The sequence below is a fragment of the Ochotona princeps genome, chromosome 8, assembly GCF_030435755.1.
Source record: "Ochotona princeps isolate mOchPri1 chromosome 8, mOchPri1.hap1, whole genome shotgun sequence".
NCBI lineage: Eukaryota > Metazoa > Chordata > Mammalia > Lagomorpha > Ochotonidae > Ochotona > Ochotona princeps.
The window spans coordinates 49,966,068-49,989,538 of NC_080839.1; the positions used below are offsets into that span (position 1 = coordinate 49,966,068).

Sequence of the window (23,471 nt, forward strand, 5' to 3'; positions counted from 1 at the left end):
GATAACTTTTTCCTACCATTTTCCTTTCAATACTGTAAACAAAGTTCTGTCCATTTCTCAGATGTATTTGGCTTTCCATCCTGGTGTTTTAGCATAAAAATATGTGTTTTCAGCTGTTTGAGTGTTACTGATGGAAGTTAGAATCACTTCTGTAAAGCCAAAGAGTTCTTCATTGTGAGTGGGATGATGTAGTTCTTATGTAGTATTAGATTTTACCTCTGTTAATCACATTACTTTCATATAAATTTATTTGGCTTCAAAAATAAAGTGTAGGTATAGAGGCCAATGTTAAATACACTTCAGATCTTCTGATGAACTTTTGTGATATGTTAAAATGAATAGAAGGTAAACTTTTAGGGTTTTTTGTGTTTGTGTGTGATTTGGTTTTCAACATAAGTTTTAATTTTTAGTGACCGCTTGGATTCCTCTGCTGTCCTTGATACCAGCAAGTATGTAGGACTTGTGAAAGTGTTGGCAAAGCATGGCAAGCTGCAAGGTGAGCACATAAGGAGGTTGTTGATGCAGGTATCTTGGCACTGGACTAACTCGGGAATTGGTATGAATGGTGTATCATGTCCTGCAAAGTGCTTGAACGCTTTGCATACAAATTTGCATGTGAATCCAACCAAAGCTGCATGGACAGTGTAGGCCATTAGTTTTAATGGATTGGCAAGCTTGTCATTTACATTTGCACAGCTCAGTGCTTTTTGCATTTCTACAGCTAGTTTTTATTAGCATTGCTGTTTGGATTGAGTTTGAAAATCATGACTTATGGCACGGTTTGCTTATGCCTTACTAATGGCTTCGTTTTTGCTGAAGATCTGAATGCTGAACATAAAATCTATAAACATAATCTCATTTATAAGAATCTGAATTTTGCAGAAGTGTTTCTGTCACATTTTAGTAACATTGACAAAATAAACACCTTTGTTAGATTTTTAAAGGGATTTGGTATACGCATCATATAAAAATTAGTTATATAGCTGAGTTGCATATGCTATAGTCTCAATTTTGAGACTGTTAAATTTGACATAACTAATTATACTTGATAATATATATTCTTACTGCTTGTTACTTCACGACTTTCTGATTTGGCTTCATTTTTAAAATTTAAGCCTTCATTTGTATTTTGAAAAGACTGTGCTAATTTTGTTATAAGGAGGAAACATTGTATGTGAACGTTGAAATTTTCCTAGGAACCCTTTTCTAACACAAAAATCATTTTTAAGGATTAATGTGCTTTTTAAAAATTGCTTTTTCTAAAATGGTCAAAACATTTTGTCTGTGTAATAATGAAGAACATCATTATAAAAATGCACTTCTTCCAAATCCTAAAATATTTGTTTCTGCCTTCTAATGAAGCTTAATGAATGTAATGTATTAGCATGCAGTCTTTTGGAAAGCTTTCATTGGCTCTGCTTGGCTAATTAGTATCGACATAGCAAACAGACCCTATCGGTATCAGACCATTAGTCTGGCTGTATATACAGTGTAAACACATCTTTATTATCTGGCCTCCTGACAAGCCATCTGCTGAAGAAACAATGGTGTGATTTAGCAGATGTTAGCTCTGAACGATAAAAGCATCCATTTAGGAGGATCTTACAGCTATAGGGCAGACCGTACAGGGTTATGTGGTGCAGAGTGGGCACACAGTCCCTATCTATAATTTGTAGTCAAAGTTGCAGGGAAATGATAAAACCATGCTATTGTGGATTTATAATTGTAGTCTCGTTTAGAAATGCAAGTAGTAATTAACTTGAAATCGGCATTATACACTAGAATTTACATTCCTGCTGGGCTTGAAATGCTGTTTTAATAGCAGTTTGTTTTCCCTACATGAAATTACCTAAGGGTCTTTTGTGTTACTTCATTGTAGATGCTATTAACGTTCTAAAGGAGATGAAAGAGAAGGATGTTCTTATCAAAGATGCAACAGTCTTGTCATTTTTCCACATCCTTAATGGCGCAGCTCTAAGAGGTGAAATTGAAACAGTAAAACAGTTGCATGAAGCCATCGTAACGCTAGGGTTAGCAAAGCCATCCACCAATATCAGCGCCCCATTGGTCACTGTATACTTGGAAAAGTAAGTTAATTTAATGTGTAAATTCAAATATTGGCGTTGAATGAGTGAATGTAAATATTTGTGTATTTTATTTTGTTACTAGTCTGACAGCAAAAACCTTGAATTTATTTGCCCCAGTATAGGAGGATCATGTGGAGTAGGTTACCTGCTCTGTGGCCAGCTTCTCAAAGAAATGGTCTCTGTTGAGTTTTGGTAGGAGAATGTGATAATATTAATACAAATGAATCAAATTTTTTCCCCTAGTTTTCAACCTGATTATTAATGTAAGAAAGAAGAATCCTGTAGGTCTTTTGATGGTATAGCTTGACTCCTGTGCAAGTGTTAAATATAGAAACATCTTGCTGTTCCTCTTTCTATGTGGTATTTTAATTACATCTATAAATATAATTATTTTAATTTTAGTAAATACTGCAGAAATTATGTTTTTTATGCAAAGATAAAATTTGTTGATCTGGCCAGATTTGTTTAGCTTGAAAGTTTTTCCATTGACATGCCCAGTTTATTATTTATAACACAATCTCGCAACTTAATCTTTTGTAATGAATGAGACATTTCAGTAAGATGGTTAAATACTGTTATATTTTCCTTGTATGTTTGTTTGCTTGCTTTCTGGTTTCTAAGATCTTACCACTTTGTCATCTTTTCCATGGTAAAATGCAGTTTGTAGTCTACTTATGTTTTAACAGTTCTCATGTTTTTCCCCAAACTATGTACTTTTCCTTTATTTACTAGTGGTTATATTGAATATAATGAATAATTTAAGATTTAAAAATAAAATAAAACACATCTCTTTTACATAGAAATATGTGTATACAAAGAACATAAACATGTACACATGAGGACATTCTTTGCCCTCCAGTCAAGAACAGTTACCAACTTAGGTAATTGGGCAAATGTTAACCTCCACAATCTCGACATCACAATCCTTTTAAAGAACTGGTGATTCAAACAATTACTGAGTTACTGGGTTCTCATATTCACAGCCAACTTTATATAGAAATCCTATAATTAATATGCTTTCTACTAGAATTTTTTGATTGTTTAAAGGACCATCTTTCTTTGCAAATTGCATGTGGAACTCTGCAAAGGGATTTGAAAGAAGTGGGCCCAGTGCCCAGAAGAATTAGGCCCTCCTGCACTATTGGGCAAAAGTAAGATAACTGACAATGAAAATGAGGTCTGGTAGAGGAGTATCACACAAATAGAAATACTTTGAAGGCAGAGAGACATCAAGTTTTCGAAAAGGGTCTGCAGATAGGGCTCAGGAAGCAGGAGAGCTTAGCCACAGGGAAATGGAAACAGCCTGGGCCTCAGTGGTTAACCTGGAGGCAGCCCTGCGCTTCTGTGTGTGCAGTGTGCAGTCAGGTGTTGGTAGACCTCAGCTCACGCTGTCCTTAATTTCATTTGCTATCTTTTCTGGAATTGTTTTCTCACTGTTTTCACGTACTTGAAAGAATTACTTCTTTCTATTTTATTTGGTTATTTTTGTTTCTGTGGGGTTTTGGTTTTTCTGTTTGCTATCTTCATGTTACAGATGCAGCCTCTTTAAGGTTTCTCAGTTACATCTAGCATAAAGGACATTAAGGAAGTTTCATATTTATAAAATTGCTGGGAGCAGCAGTAGTACTACTTCTAGCCAGGGGAATTGCTAGAGTAAAACATTGGCTTTGAAACTTTTTAAGGTTGTGGTTCTTCTGTTGATGGAAGAGAGCTAATTAATGCAGGCTTAGGACAAGTATGGGGATTAACTATTCTAGCCTGCCGAAAAGTCCACATGTATTTGATTTGATTAAGTACGTTTAAGCTCTGGTAATATCATATAATTGTCCTCAGCAGGTCTGAGCTCATCTGGTGATTGAGCTATTTATTCAGATTTAGGGTAACTTAAAAATACTGAGGAACATCATAAGTCTTCATTCTTTTATTCAAAGGGTTGTCATGTCATTGTTGAAAACTGCAAAGAGGGTCTCCCTTTCATAATGTACTTAAGCAGATCTGTGAGATTGACTTCCAGATTTTAATTTTGAATCAACTTTGCACCCATTGGGTGAAACACAGGAGTGTTACTATGTCAGTTCATAGTAAAGACTATAGAAGAGCTTTGTGGAATGTGGAAATATTTCCGTTTTTTTTTTTTTCTGATTCATTTGCCAAGGAAAATTAAAACAGGGACATATTTAAAGGTTAGATTTTTAAAGAAGTTGGTAAGCAAACCTGTGTCTCTTTTTTTCAAAGAGCTAATTTTTGCCCTGAACAGAAAGGAAATAGGTGGAGTGAGACAGTTTCATGTGTAACTTGTGATACATTGTGACACTGTAGCCTAATGTCTACAGATACTCTGAATGAATGTTATTTTCAACGTTTTCTTTTGCAACTGTGAGGTTTCGTATTGAAAACATGCTCAACCTGTAAAGATGACAGGGTTCCTTCATATTAGAGAAGAAAGAAATGTTTTAGAATAAGTTAAGAGACCTTTTGATTAGTCTTCATGTATGGAAAATAAAATGAAATTAACATGATCTAGGGCATTACATTTAAAAGCAGAAAAAAATATGCCATTTCAAATTTGCTCATTATATAGCTAATCCAGTTTGGTCTTATTGAATGTGAAAAATAACTGAAGCTGTTTAACTGGATTATATTAGTGAAAATGATCAAAGCAGCTTTAATTTCTGTTTTCCTTTAAGGATATATGTGTGTGTGCACTAATTTGTGCTAAAATCTGTGCATGCACATATGCATTTCACTTAAGTGACATCATGGACTTTGTATATGTATAATCCTGCCCGAATTCTAGTTAAATTAATCTTGGGTTTTTCATCAAGGTCAGAGTTTTCTGAAAAATGAGCCTGTGGCAGTATAAGTTTTGAAACTCACTGTATTACTATAATATGGTACATAAATGTTTTTTAAATGATAGTTATGCTGTCATACACAGTCCCCTTCAATTTTAGCATCTTCATTTGTACTGGATACTTTTATTATTTATGGGAATGCTTGCCTTCTAGAGTGAAACTCTTTATATGCTGAAAGGAAATTAAGGAGGTTTGGCTCTTTTACTCCATTATTGCAATTAAGAATTTACCATCATCAGTGCCAAAGGACAAAATGTGGTTCATTTGCCCTAGGGGGACAGGACAGTGATAAGATGATTTTTCGTCAAGGATCATTGGGTCGTAATTAAGTTACATTCATGGCTATTGCTTTTTGAAGGATGATTGGTAAATGACAGGCTTCATGTGCTTAGTACGGACAGTGTGCAGTAGGGTTTTTCTCCCTCTGTCAGAAAATCCTGTTGAGCCTGATAATGTAAATGTGGCATTTTATTCTGAACAAAAGAGCAGGGAAATGAGCTATCTTGTCTAATCATTCAGTTGTTTAACACCGACTTCCAGTTTAGACTCAATTGGCTGGAAAGCACTTGACATGTGAAGTTAGTGCTGTTCGGAACGCATGTTTGAGTAAATTTTAAAGTAAGTGACAGCTAAATTGTACCTAGGGAAATTACAAAGCCTTCAACACAGTTAATTTTTTGGGGAGGATTAGTTGTAATTGCAACACCAGTCTCCTTGAAGATTCTTCATTTATAGATGATGAACAGAAAAAAAAAATTCTTTTCAAGCCTGATGCTCTTAGCAGAGTAGTTCTTGTGAAGATTGTGATTTCTCCTGAAATGATTTCTTACCGTACCAAACATACATTTACGGATCTTTTTCTTTTTTTTTAATGTTGGCTTTGTTTTTTGGTTTTTGTGTTCCCTTTTTAAAGCTCCTTTCACCCTCCACTTTCTTCTTTTTTCCCTAGTGATTTCAGATTTGAGAGCTTTTCAATCAGAAATCTTTTAGGTAAATTACCACTTCACTAGCAGTTGATGCTTAAAGTTGAAACACTTTCCAATTAAAAATCAATATTTGTGATTTCATTACTGCTTAACTATACTCCCTGCATTGAAAAGTTATTTACTGTAAAGAGACTAAGTTTAGGGCCTGGCGGCGTGGCCTAGCGGCTAAAGTCCTCACCTTGAAAGCCCCGGGATCCCATTTGGGCGCCGGTTCTAATCCCGGCAGCTCCACTTCCCATCCAGCTCCCTACTTATGGCCTGGGAAAGCAGTTGAGGACGGCCCAATGCATTGGGACCCTGCACCTGTGTGGGAGACCTTGAAGAGGTTAAGAGGTTCCTGGTTCCCGGCATCAGATCGGCGCGCACCGGCCCGTTGCGGCTCACTTGGGGAGTGAAACATCGGATGGAAGATCTTCCTCTCTGTCTCTCCTCCTCTGTGTATATCTGGCTGTAATAAAATGAATAAATCTAAAAAAAAAAAAAAGAGAGACTAAGTTTAAAGCCACTGATAGGTGGCCAAATAGTTGTCACTGGCCAGGTGGCCAGATAATTGTCGCTAGTTGTTCCTGTTTTCTTAATTCAAAATTGTTTGAAACATGCCATAATTTTTTTACAGTTACAAGTTTAGAAAATTTGTTAAAACTGCTTTGTTTGCTGGTGCCTTGAAATAGTTGTTTCTATGATCTGGTTGCTTTATGTGAATGAAAGTCCAGCAAGCTCACCTCTCCCCAGGGCTTGTTTTCTGTCGTTGATATGACATTGTTTAATTGCATGCTAAGGACCACACTAAGAGGTAACCTTAGACTGACCATGTACGCTTCAAATTTGTGTTTATGTTTTCAAATTACTTACTAGATCCACCCTATTGGTACGTGTGCTTGTAACATTTTAGAATCTTCCTCAGTTCTTCCTCTATTTTGTAAGCTGTTAGGATTTTGGTAAAGCTTGAGCCGCTACTTTTTACCAATTAAGATGCAACCGTTTTAATATGTTTTAATATGTTCTTTTAATATGTTCTTGTCAGCATAGTTTTATCAATGAAAATGCCCTTCTGGTGTGTTGTTATTTCGAGGAGGACATCTGGTCTTTGAAAACATCACGTCTGTTAGGGGTTATTTTAGATATCATCGTATGTTGAAGATGATACCCAGTTGACTTTTATTTGAGATTTATGGAAATGAGTAACTGCATTTTTTTTTTTATCAGGAAAGGACTTTAAAAATGTGTACAAAGTTATAGGAATCAGTCCTGTCTACTGAAATCAGTATGGAATCAAAGTTTTGAATGCAGAATTAACAACAAGATTTCTTCAAAGGATTATTGTTATTTCCAAGTAGTATTTTAAATCATTTCTAGTGAACAAAGGACGTCACAGAGCATTCGCATAGGGGATGGGTCAGGCGTTGTCTCACATTTCTCTTGTCTTCTACCCTTTTCCTTTTGATATTTTGTTGCTCTTGTGGGTTCCTTCATCTTACCTAATGGAAATGGCTTTGTTTTTTTTTGGTGATGCAAAACGTGTAGTAGATGAATCCAGTAAGCAGATACCTGAAAGTATAGTATTAGAAGTAGAAAAGAACCCAAATGTCCTTGAGTTTAGTCAGTGTGATAATCTGCTGTTCATCACCTTTTGTGGAAATGTATCACATTGCTACAGCTGAACTGTGTATGCTACATATCAGTTGAGATTGAATTCCATAGTATTGTAAGTAAGCAACTCTTCATAGCGTTGTGATTTCCAGATACTTTTCTCGTGTCTTTCACTTCTGTCACCTTGGTCATCAGACTTTAATAGGAAGGAGTAATGATGACATAAATTACATGAGAGTGTAAATATCTTTTTTTTTTTTTTTTTTTGAAAAGCCATACCTCAGTTGAAAGAATGACAGAGAGAGACAGAGATTCTTCTAGTTCACTATGCAGATGGGCACAGTGGGCAAGTCAGAGCCAGGAGCTTCGTCCAAGTCTCCCAAGTACTTGGCCAATATTTTGCTGCTTTCCCAGGCTAATTAGCAGGGAGCAGAATCACAATGGAGCACACGTGGGAATTGAACTGTTGCCGTTATGCAATGCTTGTGTTGTAGACAGTAGCTTCAACTGTGGTGCCAGAACACCTTCTCCCTGGTTATAAAAATCAGTCACCATGGAAATAACAGGAAATTAAAAAGAACCCAATCATCATTTAGTTCATTTCTATCTTAAGAGTTCACATTATATGAAGTGTTTCATTACAGGATTTTAATTCCTGTTGTTGCACCCTAAGAGCAGTAGCATTGGTACCTAAAATTACTAACAAATTATTAAGTGTGAATTACTTATGTTTTTGTTTTTGCCTTTCCTGTTGTTCTAAGCATGTATACTCTTTAGAAACATGTATTTAGAGGCCAAAGACTGTTAACATGTAGCTTTGATTGACAGAACAAATATTCATTTATTGATAACTTTGACTTAATGAAGGGGAAATACAAATGAGACAATACAGTTCTAGTTTATGAATTGATTTGAAAAAACTCATCAGCTGCTTTAAAAAAAATCTATGTTTTGCTTTTGCTGTTGAGAATTTTGTAGTACTTTTCTGTTTAAGTGAAAATACTGATTATATGAAGTCTTATATCATATGTGGTAGCTACTGTAGCATTTCTCTTGTATGACAGTAATCTAGCCTGCAACTTCTACTTGCCGTTTTGAAATTAACCTGTAATTTAGTCTTCACCCCAAATGACAAAAATTCAAATGACTCGGTGGGGTGCCAGAAGATGCACTGTAAACAGGGCTTAGTCAGGGGATAAGGTAGCGCTCCCTCAGGGTAGGCTCGTTTTCACAGTGTCAGTATTATTGCAGTGAAATTAGCGCTTCTTCCTGGTATTTTACTTTTTTAGTACAGCTTAAAATTGTAATCTAGATAAAACAGTAATTCCGTCTGGAACAACATAACATTTATATAATGGACAAAAATGCTGAGGTTCATAAGAGAAGATTTTGAAAGACTTTCTTCGATTTGAAGCTGTTCCACATACCCGAGAAATCTGTTTTCTACAAGGGTTGTCATTAGTTGTACCTTGGCCTGCATCTCTGATCATGCTTCTTTTTAAATGTGTCTCACACTGGCCTTTGAAAAGTCTTCTACCATCTGACTAAGTTATTCAAACAACAGTGCTTTCCAGAGCATAGCATTTAATTAGGTGTACCCTTCAGAGAGTGGGAAGGTCAGGGCCTTCCTCAGCTCACCTCGTAGCTTTAGGCAAATCAGTCCTTCTCTGGACACCTCAGTTTCCTCATGTCTTCAGAATTAGAGATCCAAAGTAGAATTGGATCACATAATCTCTATAACTCTTTCAGGGTCTTAACTGTTTCTGTATTGTCATTTACCTCTCAGGAGGGAATAAAAGTACTTTTTGAATATCCATGACAGTATATTCTCACTTTTTTTTTTTTAAAGAAACTAACTTATGCTTTATTTGCATTTATCATCATATAAAATAAACCTTGATTTTAGAACTGGAACTAATTTTTAGTATCTTGCCTTCTAGGGAAAAATGTTTAGTTTTCCCAGAATTCGTCTGATGCACAATATCTTCATTTAGCACTAGTGAGTTCCTGTTGATATAAAAGCTGAGTTTATTTCCTTGTTTATGTAGTAAGATGGCAGGAAGAAAAATGTTATAAAATAAAGTTGTAAAGAACTTGAACAGATGTCAGTGGATGTTTAAGGAAGATTCCTAAAGCTGAAGTTGTTGAGAGACCTAAAGGGACTTAAGTAGTTGGAAAAATATTTCACAGTTGTTTTTGCTGAGAAATAATCTGGTGTTCTTATAGTAACTTATATCTGGCGTAAAATCTGATTGACTGTAAAATCATATCAGAATCTTTTTTTTCCAAGTATTTCTTTCCAATTAACATTTTTAGCAATGAGAATAATGAAAGATGAAGCAGAAAAAAAATAACAGGAATAGCTAATGCTGTACATATTCTCAATTGATTCTATAAGATTTTTTCTCTTTTTATTTCTATTTTGTCTTTGTGGGTTTTAACTTTAGGTAAAGGCTGTTGTTTATACTTTTGCTGGTTATTTTGCATCCCTAAACTGTTATTGAGAGCCTAACCTGAACCAGGTATATTGTAATCATTGCGAGTTTTTTTATGTTTTCAAGGGGTGACCTGACCGCTGCTCTGGAAGCTGCCATTGACTGCTATGTGAAGTACAAGATACTCCCAAGGATTCATGATGTCTTATGTAAACTAATAGAGAAAGGCGAGACTGACCTAATTCAGAAAGGTTAGTCAACCTTCCAAAAAGTTATAATGTACTTGGACTTTACTTGTTTTTAAAGTTTACTTATTTGAAAGGCAGAGAAGGACTTGCAAAGGCAGACAGAGCTCTTCCATCTTCTGGTTTACTGCAACAGCCAAGGATGGGCCAGACCAAAGCTGGGAGCCAGGAGCTTCTTCCGGATCTCCCGTGTAGGGGCAGAAGCCCAAGTACTTGGAGCCATCTTCTGTTGCTCTCCTGTACACCTTAGCAGGAAGCTGGATTAGGAAATGGAGCAGCAAGGAATCAAACTGGTATTCTTACGGGGGACGCCTGTATTGCAAGTAACACTAGGCCCCATTGCTGGCCTCTGGAAAATTTTTTTTTTTTGCTTATTTATTTTAATGACAATATGCTGTGGAGAAGAGAAAGTGCAATGGAAGATGAGTCCATCAAGGGAAACTTTGTTAAACACTTCTGCATTAGAGAATATCCTGCAGTTTTTCAGTGTTGATTGATTTTTAGTGACTGTTTACTTTTGAAAGGTTGCCTGTCTTTTTGGACTTCTCTGTGATTTGCTTGTGAATTTTTTTTTTACCCTCTCTCTGAAGCTCATCTTAGGTTGTTAATGTCATGCATGTATGCCATTAGATAAAGAATTTGACAGAATTGGTTGATGTAACTATAGTCTTTGAATTATTCTTAGTATTTAGCTGTAAGATAAAGTTTTCTTGTCTTAGATTAGAACATATATAATACTATGTTTCTGGTTCTGTTTTTCTAATATGTATGTTTTTTCTCTTTCTGCATAGCAATGGACTTTGTGAGCCAAGAACAAGGTGAAATGACAATGCTGTATGATCTCTTCTTTGCCTTCCTGCAAACAGGAAATTACAAAGAGGCCAAGAAGATCATTGAGGTGTGATTTTTTTTTTAAAGTATTGTCGTCTAATTTTACAGCTATTTATACTCTTAATGAGAATACATTTAAATTTTTAACCTTTAATTACACTTGTTCTGATTTCATGTTAATAGAATTCTGTCCCAATAATGGGGGTTGGGGGAGAACTCGGCCAGCTTCTTTATTGTATATAATTACAGTTCAGAAAAGGCAGTCTGGTTGTATATTCAATTTGTTTCCTCACTTTGTTAAATTCACTGTTATATATCAAAATGCTATTTGCATATTAAATCTTGGATTGTGGAACAATTAAATTAAACTGGCATTCCTGGGTGTAAAGTTGCTAATCCTCTTTGCCAAAGAATTCTTTGTTCTTAAAAGCAATGGAATTTAATTTGCTGCAAACCATGCTCAGATTTATTTGTAATGCTTGTCTACAAGTTAATCAGCCAAACAAGTGCTGTCTGCTACTGTTTGGCATTTAATTTAAATTTTCTTCTTCTTCTTCTTTCTTTTTTTTTTTTAAACCATGGTAAGCAGCTTATGGAAAATGGTAGGTGACAAACCTGGCCTATTTGGGATTAGTATATTTTTATCAGGGCTTTACTGAAATTTTCCTTACTAGAATTGATAAGGTAAAGGGCAACCCCAAAGTCTGTCCAAATTATGATTAATTTCACTGTTAAACAGTTCTGTGTCCCCTAACAAAACATTTCATCAAAGATGGACCAGACACCTTGGGAAATTTTATTTCTTGCAATTAAAACCACTGTCTTATTTCAGTAATCATATTCTGTTGGATCTTACCATATGTGTACTCTGGGTTTCCCCCCCCCCCCCAAAAAGTGCCTATGGACGTAGAATTGTTATTTGGCTGTATTGTGAATGAGTGACTGCTTGCTAGGAAACTGAAAGTGTAGGCACACAACCTAGAAAACTGTTACTGTTTCTCATATTTTTCAAAGAAAAGTAAGGTATGAGAAAGAAGGGCTGGATGTACACATCCTGGGTGGTTGCTGCTGTAACTCAGGTGTCGTTTGTGTTTTCTGGAATGTGCTTTATATTTTCTGACACCCAGAATGAAGGGAGCTGGCTGCCTGTTGAGTTCTTTTCTTTTGTGGACCTGGTGTCGCTAATCAGAGTCAATATGAAGCTTGGGCTTTCAAATAAAAGCAAAGGGGCCCCACAGGAGAAAGGCGTGTGTCTCAATTCTGTACTAAGCAGGACATAATGGAAGCAAAGGCACCAGTTGGGCGAGAATAGAGAAGTTACTAAGTCTTCCTGAGCTTCCTGCTCTTTAAAAGAAGATATAGTGTCTGTCTTTAAGACCCAATCATGTAATGTGTGTGTAGCAGCTTGCACATTTCCTAAACAGTCAGTGACTTTCTTTTTCCCCTTCACAAATAAAGGCTGTGTTGTCTTTTTTTTTATGCCACACACTTCACAGTGTGATGCTTTCCTAAGGTGTGTGCTGTCACTTGAACAGACACAAGAGTACTGCCTCTTAATTACTTCAGAGCCTTGCCAATGTGTGACAGTCTCTTTAAGGATTGACTGCTAATGACTGAATTTGTCATAGTAGGTATATTAAAAGTTATTTAAAGCATAAAGACTGTCTTTGCAGAGTCACTGTAGGGCCCTAGTGTAGTATATCAAGATATCTAATTTGTGAGAATACAGTGAAACACATTAGCTTCAAGAATTTTTTTATACTTAATTGGGGATGAAATAAAGTAGTAACTTTATTTTTTTTCACATAAATTCCTCTCTTTTAGTTTCCTAAGGTTTATTGAAAATATAAGAAGTACTGAAAATTGATAAACTTAACTCTATCAGGATATAAAAGAAAGCGTTGAGTAGCATTTTTATCATTCCGCATAAAGCAGTAGTGCCTTGTGACTAGTAGTTACTACAGTTAAATTTCCAAAGCTTCTCTGTATCTGAAGCACTGTGGCAGACAAGATAAACCAGCCCGAAAATGGTCACATTAAATGGAAAAAAAAACAGGCAGAATTCAGTAAATATGTAATTCAGTAAATATTCATAAATATGACTTGTTTTAAAAATGAATTGGTGTGATATGTATATCATTTGCTATTCATAATACATTTATACTTTTAATTTTTCTCAATATATATTAATTATATAGAAGGATTATTGTAGGAAGGAGGCTTCGATTATGGCTACAGTTTTTATATTGTCCATGTTTTCACAGTTTTCTGTAATCAGAACATAAGAGAACAAGTAAACCAAGCTTAACTTTCAAGAGCTAATGTGAAGCTCATTGAGCATGCAATGAGTATGTTACAATATTTGCTCTTCAAGACTGCTGTAAGCAAGAGACACATTCCACAGTGGAATTTATTCCCACTGTAGGAAATTAGGAAGAGATGGGATGTGATTGGTGTGAGAACACTTTCATGTTCACAAGCTTCATGAGGTTGGGAAACATGTTAGGGAATGTCAGAGAAGAGAAGTGAAAAAGGGAAACTTGAATCAGAACATTTCTTAGAAATTCAGAATGGTTGATTGTTGCCAGATTTTTAAGAACCTGAGTCTCAGAATAGGGAAATTGGAGTTAATTCAGAGGACTGGACTACAAGCAGTGTTAAAACGAAATTAATCTTGGCAGAGAGATGGCAGCAGATGAAAGCAGGTCTGAGGCAATGAGATGAATGGGAATGAGGCCTGTGATCATAGGAAATTTTAGGATGCTGCAATTCATTCATCTTGAATGATACATAATAATTGAAGGAGGGAACCTTGGTTAATAGAATGTACAGCGAATTAACAGAGGCATGAGATAAACTAAGCCCTGACATAGATCTAATACTGCTTCCCCTGTGTGAACCCTGAGAGCTGACAGACAGATGTCTTCATTTGACACTTCCTGAATAAAGAAGCTATTTATCTAAGGTTGTTGATAGCATTTAAGTGGTTTCCAAGATTGATCACTTTCTCTGCTGCTGCCTTTCATCTGTTTTTTACCTCTCCCTTTCTCTCCTCTTTTTAACAAATAATTTTGATAAAATCTTATAGTCTAGTTAAAGAGATAAATCTTTACAAAATGTGTCTTGGAAAAATGTTATTCCTACTATAAAAATGTGTTGTGGGAAGGACCTGTTTCAGACTAGCAATGTTTGGGATGAGAACCATAAGTTAAATTGGCAGCCAGCTACACCAAGAATTGGAGACAGAAAAGCATTAAAGAAAGAGGGATGGGCCAACTGGAAGGCTGTGAGGCTGGAGCCTACTTTGAGTCTATTTTGTTCTTCCTCTTTGGAATATCATGGGTAACCCTAATAAGATGATACACGGAGTACCTGGTCCATTACTAAACATTAAGTGATATTCTTTCCTGTGCTGAAGACCAGCCTTCTTAACTCTTGCACAGGTATCATTCTCTGCAGGCCAACAAGCACTGGTTCCTTCAATTTGATACACATTTGGGAATGAAAGGTACAGCTAAGGAGATGTTCACAAAGTATTTTAACAAACTTGCATTGTTATATCAAGGAGAATCTCTTTGTGAAAGAAATACTATTCTGTGTCTTATCAGCAATGACAAGCAATCTGATGTCCCCCAACATAAACCTTACAGTTTTGTGTTTAAAATGTGTCAAATACAATGATTCACTGTCAAACCATTACTCTTTTAGCTACCTTTGTAGTTTTTTTTGCTCTATCATATATTGTATATTTCTTTTATACAAATGAGCTTCAAAAAGTTGATGGAAAGTGTGTATTATCTTTTACTTCCATTTTCTGCCAGCATTTTGAAGGCCTCTTACATGGCTTATTTATCCTCTTCACCTGTCATCATTGCATCTACATAGCCTTGAAATGAATTTTCACTGTTACTGAGGTGCTATATTTCATTGCTTTACCGATAGACATGTTTAGTATTTAGACTACTTAGGGTTATTTCTCAAAGGTGGGTCAAATACCATTACCATTTCTAATAAAGTCCTTAATATATAAAAACAGAAGTGTCATGTCCTTCCATATGAGACCTCCTTAAGAGGTCATAGTAGTAGATATTGGAGTTTCTGAGTTCTGATCCAATACCTTTTGAATGATTTACTGTGTGTTTCAAAACTAATTGTTTAATTTAGGAAGAGATGATGCATAGAAGCAAAAAAAGTTAAATAGTAGTATGAAATGTTAATCCTGTTAAAGGTTTCTGTAAGTAAATAGCCTGTCTTGCCCTTAGGCATCTGAGCAGTTCAGTGCTCTCTGAGGGCTTGCTGTGTGCCAGGCATTATCATGTTCTCAACACCAGCATGGAAACAGTGTAGTTCTGCTTCAAACTTGGCACCTCTTGTTCTGACCTCTTACCCTGGGCATCAAACCCAGATTTCCCGCTACAAAGTACAACCAGTGCTGGTCATACTTTTCCTTCCTCCCTTCCTGCCCAAAGATTTATTTATCTTATTGGAAAAGGTAGATATACAGAGAAAAGAGGTACAGAGAAAAAGACTGGTTTACGCCTCAAGTGTCTGCAATGGCCAGAGCTGAATCAGTATGAAGACAGGAGCTTCTTTTGGGTCTCTCAGGTGGATGAAGGGTCCCATGCCTTTGGGACATCCTCTACTGCTTTCCTAGGACACAAGCAGGGAGCTGGATGGGAAGTAGAGCAGCTGGGACATGAACTGGTGCCCATATGGGATCCTGGCATGTACAAAGTGAGGATTTAGCCATTGAGCAGTCACGCCAGGCCCTGCTGGTCAAACTTCCGTACTCAAATGGTTTTCATATACATTCATACACATCTTCAAAGACACCTTTCCAAGAAGCCTTAAAAATCAACTGGGACAAAGAGTTTAAGGTCAGAGTGTGGGCAGTGGAACCTACTAATTAGTCACTGTGGAAATTGAAGTATTATTTTTCTGTCATCTTTTCCCTGGCATCTTGTTGAAGCTCTAACAGAAGGAGAATTGGTGCCTTTGGGCTTAGGACCAAAAACTTGCATTCCAAAAATCCCAGTTTTTGTTATTCTTCCCTTACCTTTTGTTAGAACAAATTCAGGCTTTTTAATTCCAGTTTTCCTACCTTGAAAACCAGGATAGATGTTATACATGTATATAGAATATAGAGTTTAGATTTTTGTTTTTCTGGCCTTCAGAATTTCAGCACATATCAATTCTCACATCAGTTCAGCCTGATACCCCCAGCCCTTGCCCACTTCTGTGAGTTAGCTAACTATCTTGTAATCCCTGGTTGGGCAGCCATGGTGAGTTTGTGCTGGTTAGGTTATTAGATTGATTGGTTCAGCTGTATCTTCCTTTTGTTAGCTGTGATCTAGTAGTCATATCTGAGAATTTTAGAGAAAGGAACAAATGCTAAAAGGTATAGGAAGTGCTGTCAGATTCTTTGTTTTCCTCCCTTGATATCCAATAATGGAGATGAACAGTTGGATTGAGGTCTTGCTTTTGTTGGTGAGTCTTCATGTCTTGGTGAATGTGACACCATGTAATAATTAGAGGATATGAAGCTCTGGTGGGAGGTTTTAGTCCCAACACCCACCAGCAGTAGTGTTAACAAAAGACAGGTAAAAGATTTCTGTCACTGTAAAATTTAAGATGATCTGTTTTGAAAAAGAGTTTAAAATACAACAGGAAACATCTTTCCTTTCGCTTAAAACATACTACTATTTTATGTCTTTTTTCTTTTTTTTAAAGATTTACTTATTTAGGATAGCACCGTGGCTCAACAGGCTAGTCCTTCTTGTGCAAACGCTTGAATCCCATATGGGCATGTGGTTTGTGTCCTGGCTGCTCCACTTCCCATCCAGATCCAGTCATTGCAGTCATTTGGGGAGTGAATCAGTGAATGGAAGCTCTTTCTCTCTGTGTCTTTCCTCTCTGAATCTGCCTGTGTGAGTGTGTGTGTGTGTTTATTTGAAAGGCAGAGTTATGGTGGGTGTGGGGGAAAAGACAGAAAGGTAATCCTTTTAATTCACTCACCAAATGACCCCCAACAGCAGGCACTGGGCCAATATGAAGTCCAGAGTCAGGAGCTTATTCTGGGTCTCCCATATGGGTGTGGCGACCCAAAGGCTTGAGCCATCCTCTGCTCACCCAGGCCATTAGAAGGGAGCTGGCTCAGAATTGGAGCAGCTGGGACTCCTAGCATCACAACACTGGCCCCTGATGTCTGTTTTTACTATTCAGCATAGAAGCTTGTTTTGATACCAGCAAGTCTACATTGCAGTAGTGTGGTACAATTCAGGTAGTGATACTTATTCTTTGTTTTGGATTATATTGTGTGCTCTCCCTCCTCCATGCTTGTAACTGTAGTATTGAATTGTTACTTTAGAAATTTGTGGTTTTGAAGCACTTTGACCCAGGTAGAAACAAGCATGTGTTTTGCTGTTAAAGTAAGTATATTATCCTCACTGTTCATTAAACGGATTTTAGCAAACATAAAGAACCAGAGATCAGTTTGTTGTTTTAATTAACATTACCTCATTTTAATATTACATTTAACATCGCAATTAGAATTCTGTTCTTCTGCATGTTCTCATTACATTTTCTGTTTCTGCTTTCAACTTGGATTGTTTAAAATTCAATAAGATGTTAGGAGATAAGCCAGCAATGTTGGCTACTACAGCAGCCTAGGAGATTTAGTTAATCTGACCTAGATGTTCTTTTGATGATTGAGATTTATATGTGAAAACAGTTATCAATTTCAAAATGAAACCTAGGAAGATCTGCTGTATAAATAAGCTGTCCTGCCAGGGAAAGACAGATTAATCAGGTACAAACGGGAAGAGTTTGCCTTAAAAGTTGTGTGATTTAGATTGGTGGCATTTGGATCAGCAGTAATATTGAAAGTTGTTAGTGAATGTAGCCTTTATATTTTACCATGTTCTAAAGAGGATTATTTGCTAGTTTTTCAAGGGCTTTTTGCATACGATGATGTTGGTTTCATTTACAGCATGATGCGTGTGACAAAGCAGATAATGTGAGAAAATCCTTTCGAGTAGAAATTGCGTTATGCGTGTTAGATATTAATGTTTCCATGGTGAATTTCAATGGTCAACATTTCAATTTGTTCAACGTTTGACTTCTTATATCTCAAAATGTGGGTACTGGCATGGTGAGAATGAGAACACTCTACAATTTCTGCTCTACTTATTTTTTTCTGTCACTCTACCAATGCTGCAAGATGTTAGTTTCTGCTTGGTTTCTTAATTTAACAGTATGCAATGTTATTTTTGAAAATTAAAAATCATGGGGGCTTATAAATAAGAGATCCAATTCAGTGGATAGCTGGTTTCGTCAGGAGCTGAGTGGTGAAGGCAGTAAAGGTACCTCCTCTAGCCTGGAGCAGCTAGTGCTAATGAGTGTGTAGTTTTCTTTTCATAATGCTGTGATTGAAATGTGGTATTTAATGGTGAAGCCCTCTTACAAATGATGAAAATACTATAGTTAGAATGACAATTCCTCGGAATCAGATTGAAAATGGTTTGTCTTCTATTCCAGTTTCAAAAATTGTAAAATGAGCACTTGAAGCCACAGTTATTGACTAAACCATAGCAAGTTCTAATTAGGGATATACCATGTTTCTCAATTATTGAAAGAAACTAAGATAAAGGGCTGGTGTGGTGGCTCAACAGGCTCATCTTCACCTGCAGTTTCCGGAATCCCATAGGGCACTGGTTCATATCCTGGCTGCTTTACCTTTTATCAATCTCTACTTATATCCCGAGAAAGCAGCAGAGGATGGCTCAAGGATTTGGGACCCTACACTCACATGGGAAACCTGGCAGAAGCTCTTGGATCCTGACCTCAAATGGCCTCAGCTCCCACCTTTGCGTTTTGCGTTTATTTGGGCAGTGAACCAGTGGATGGGAGATCTTTGTCTCTGTAGATCTGGCTTTCCAATCTAAATGAATGAATGAATGAATGAATAAGTTATTTCTAAAATTTTACTTTTCTTTAATCTTTTTTTTTTTTTTGTAAGATTTACTTGTTTTTATGAGCCAGTCTGAAGCCACGCGCTTCTTGCAGGTCTTTCCCATGAGTGAGGGTCCCAAGGCTTTAGGCCTTTCTCTGCTGTTTTCCCAGATCTCAGACATGCAGCTTGATGGTAAGCAGAGCAGCCAGGAGACAAACCAGCACCCATATGCTGACAGAGTAGGATCAGCCAATTGAGCCATTGTGCCAGATCCAAAATTATAAATCTTAGCAAAAAAGAAAAAAAGAGGGCCCAGCACAACAACCTATTTGCTAGAGTCCTCATTTTGCATGTGCTGGGATCCCATATTAGCACTGGTTCGTGTCCTGGCTCCTCCACTGCCCTTCCAGCTCTCTGCCTGTGGCCTGGGAGGGTGGTCAAAGAGAGTCCAAAGCTGTGGGACCCTGTGCTTGCGTGGGAGACCTGGAGGAACCTCCAGGCTCCTGGCTTCGGATCAACTCAGCTCTGACCATTACAGCTACTTAGGGAGCAATCCAGCAGATGGGATGGAAGATCTTTCTCTCTGTCTCTCCTCTCTGTAAATCTGTCTTTTGAATAAAAATAAATAAATCTTTAAATAAATAAATAAAAATCTAAAAGAAAAAAACAGCGAGAGACTAAGATGGACAGGTGTTAAATACTTGTGTTACTCTTTAAAGATTTCGCTTTCCATGCCAAGTGAACATTTGTGTAACTGTTAGAATAATTATTATCGCCACAATCTTTTTTAAAGATTTATTTTGTTTGAGTGGAAAGGTTACAGAAGAGATCATCTATCCACTTATTTACTCCACAAATGGTCACCAGTAGCCGGGGCTATGCCAGGCCAGTGCTAGGAATCCAGAGCTGCTTCTGGGTCTCCCACTTGGGTGGAAGGGCCAAAGCACTTGGGCTTTCGCAGCTGTACTAGCATCATCACAGGTGGTTGCTTAGTGAGCTAGTCCACAGCACTGTCCCTCCATATAAATCATACAATGAGTATTTTCTTTCAAAATAAAAGCTCTTGGTTTATTTTTATGTTACAGTAATTCTTTTTTTTTAATTATTTATTATTTAACTTCATTAATTACATTGTATTATGTGACACAGTTACATAGATACTTGGGTTCTCCCACCCCTCCCCAAACCCTCCCACCATGGTGGATTCCTCCACCTTGTTGCATAACCACAGCTCAAGTTCAGTTGAGATTCCCCCATTGCAAGCATATACCAAACATAGAGTCCAGCATCTTATTGTTACAGTAATTCTTATTGTATCGAACATTTTTGTCTCGAATCTGTTTGCATCTCTGAAATTGTGTGTGTGTGTGTTTGAGAGAGAATGCGTCTGTGTACTCATTTTTAATTTCTTGTAATTTGGAATTTAATCCATAAATCTAAAGAAGATACAACCATTTTATTAATTAAAGATTATGGAGTTGCTATTGATTTGCACAACAATATTTGAAATAATCTGAGTCTTCCAGAAACAAATTGAGTATAGGTTGTAGTTTATATTGTGTTCTAACCATACCTAAAGGTCTTTGTTAGTTGCAAGGTTACTTTAGAACAAGAACTATTCATCTCGTGTCTTACCTTGTGTGCTCTGTGGCTCTCTTACAGACTCCTGGCATTAGAGCCCGGCCTACAAGACTTCAGTGGTTTTGTGAGAGGTGTATTGCAAGTAATCAGGTTTGTGTTTCATTTGTGATGCCTCCAGCTCCTGAAACTGTGAGCAGTTGTGCAGGTGTCCCACATGTTCTAGGAACCTGGGAGATTGCAGCTCACAAAACAGTGTGTAAGCAGTGTTATCTTAGTGGCTTCAGATTTTCAGTTTCTACTTTGTTCTTATTCCTGAGGTAAAACGGAAACTGAAAATGCTCATCTGAGAGCTGGAGATTTGAACTTCCTTTATGCCACTAGTTGGTAGCTTTATGCCACTAACAGAGTAGCAAGTGATTTTTGTTGTTGTTGTTGTTATTTTGTTTAAAAAAATTTATTTGTAAGGCAGAGGTACAGGACTGTTGTGGTAATAGCAGGTGGGCCTCTGCCTGCATTGCTGACATTCCATAATAGGCAACCAGTTTGAGTCCCAAATGCCTTGCCTGATCAGGCTGCCCACTGTTGCACCTGGGAAAGCAGTGGAGCATGACCCAAGTGCTTGGATCCCTATACCCGCACTGGAAACCCAGAAAAAGTCCTGACTTTGGCCAGGCAGGAGCCAAGAACTTCCGTCCGGGTCTCTCATGTGGATGCAGGGTCCCAAACATTTAAACTATCCTCCACTGTTTAATAGCAGGAAGCTGTATCGAAAATGAAGCATTGGTTCTTGAACCAGCACCCATGTGAGATAGGACACTGCAGTTGACAACAGTTTAACGCCCTGTGCCACATTGTAAGCCTTAGTCCTTAAGATTTACAAAATGATTTTTTTTATTGTGTAAAATTATATGTAGCATAAAATTGGTCATTTTGAAGTATTAGTTTCATTGCATCAGTAAGCACATTTACACTGTTGTGCTCTACCCTTTAACTTTTGAAGAGGAGTTAAACTGCCCTTCACATGAAGCTAATGTAAAGAATCATTCATTTTTTGTTTGTCAAGTGTAGATCCATCTGGTTTGGTTTTGTTTGTTTTGTTTTGTTCAGGTTGAAACTCTGGAAAAATTAGTGGAGCTGACACAAAAGCTGTTTGAATGTGACAGAGACCAGATGTACTACAGTCTGCTAAAACTCTACAGTAAGTGATCGAGCTGTTGCTGGTGTTTTCATGTATTGTGTCTTTTGAAAGAAATGAGAAAATGAGACTGTTAGGAAACGTTAGAGATTGTCACATCTGGAGCCTTCAACTAGGCACGGTAGAGGTGAGCTTGAACTTCATCACAGGATCATTTTTGTCATTAGATACTGTATAATCTTCATCATTTCTGACATTTTACTATAATAAAGAGAGGGTAAGAAAATCTATCAGAGCCACAGAGTTCAGTAGGGCTTCTTTGAGGAGGACTGTGCTTTCTTCTATGCATTTAAGCCCTCAAATAGATTGATCAATCACATACAAATTGATAGCCATCAACACATTCATGTATGTAGATTTTATGAATATATGTATACAGGTTGATGATTAGATATTTTCTAAAGAGGATGTTACCATTTTTAACCAAATTACGTTTTATTTTATTACCCACAAATGACTGTTGCGAATGTGTAAATATCTTTGCTTATACTCTCAATTGTTTCCTTACCCTGAATTCATAATATTTGTAGTGTAGGTCAAAAGCGATTAACGTGTCTGAAACTTGACCTCTGCTAACAAGTAGTGCTGAAGTCCATTTATACCAGTGCACACTTCTGGGAGTGCTGTGGTCTTTTAGTCTGTTTTATGGTTGTTGGGTGGAGAGAACATCTAATCATAGAATAGTAAGCTTTCCCTGTGTACTTTATATATGCTTGTTCTGAATCTGTTATCTTTTTGTCACGGCAAATTTACGTCACCAAATGTAGAAGGAAGTAAAGTTGATGGATTTGTCTTTTAGAACTTAATATTATTGTTAGATTCCTTATCTTACATCTTGTGACATGTCCCAATTTTTGGTTGCATTAACGTAACACTTCACAGTGTAATGGTCAGAACTTTCATTTGAGCACCATCCTGAAGATGATTACTGAACGCACAGAATCAGATGCTCTAGCCATTTGGTTTCTAAACTGTGGATTACAAGCCATATTTGAGTATCCATTCAGACCTCTATCTAGTTTTTCAAATAACTTTGAAAGAATTGTTTCATGCTTAAGTTACAGTTTTATGCAAACTGCAAAAACACAGGACTTTTTTTGTAGAAATATCTTAGCATTTAAAGCACTCCTCACCACAAAAATTTAGAATTAAGAAAAGAAAAAGCTAATGATCAAATAAAGCAGTCCTTACAGAAGCCTATGTAAGCGTTTATTAAAGGTGAAAAAGTCTGTGGAGTGCTACAGTGCAGACATCATGTTAGACACTGCAGATAGAGTGGTAGGACTCTGCTGAAAAAATCTGTAACTGAAACTTAAAATTCAGGGTGTGAAAACAAGTAAAAGAATATATAAGGCACAGTGGTGGTCCAGGGAGGTCTGGTTGCAGTAGTCCTGATTGTTTCCTTACTGCAGAAAAAGTAAGCTATCCCATCTGTAAGCTGTCCTGTGCCTCTAATTTGAGATACCACATAAATAATATTATGTACTGGTTTATTTGAAAAGGAAAATGTGACATGGGATGGAGTATGAAATTTATCTTATACTTGAAAATTCTGTATTTTATATTGTCGATTTTGGGGGGGGGGGGGAATCATTTAACATACAAGGATTTTTTTAAATTTTTGTTTCATTTATTTGAAAGAAGAATGATGGAGAGAAGGTACAGACAGAGAGAAAGAGATCTTCCATTCTCTGATTGACTCACCAAGGTACCAG

At 36.9% G+C, this 23,471-nt stretch overlaps 1 protein-coding gene across 1 annotated transcript in view; it reads left to right on the plus strand.

Annotated features, from left to right (window-relative positions):
• Window positions 1-23,471, plus strand: part of LRPPRC (leucine rich pentatricopeptide repeat containing) — an 89,298-nt gene that overhangs the window by 41,100 nt on the left and 24,727 nt on the right. Inside the window, exons 22-27 of the mRNA XM_012926245.2 lie at window positions 411-496; window positions 1,880-2,087; window positions 10,080-10,204; window positions 10,990-11,096; window positions 20,643-20,711; window positions 21,669-21,759. Coding sequence (XP_012781699.2) covers window positions 411-496; window positions 1,880-2,087; window positions 10,080-10,204; window positions 10,990-11,096; window positions 20,643-20,711; window positions 21,669-21,759 — 686 coding nt within the window. The remainder of the gene's footprint in view (window positions 1-410; window positions 497-1,879; window positions 2,088-10,079; window positions 10,205-10,989; window positions 11,097-20,642; window positions 20,712-21,668; window positions 21,760-23,471) is intronic.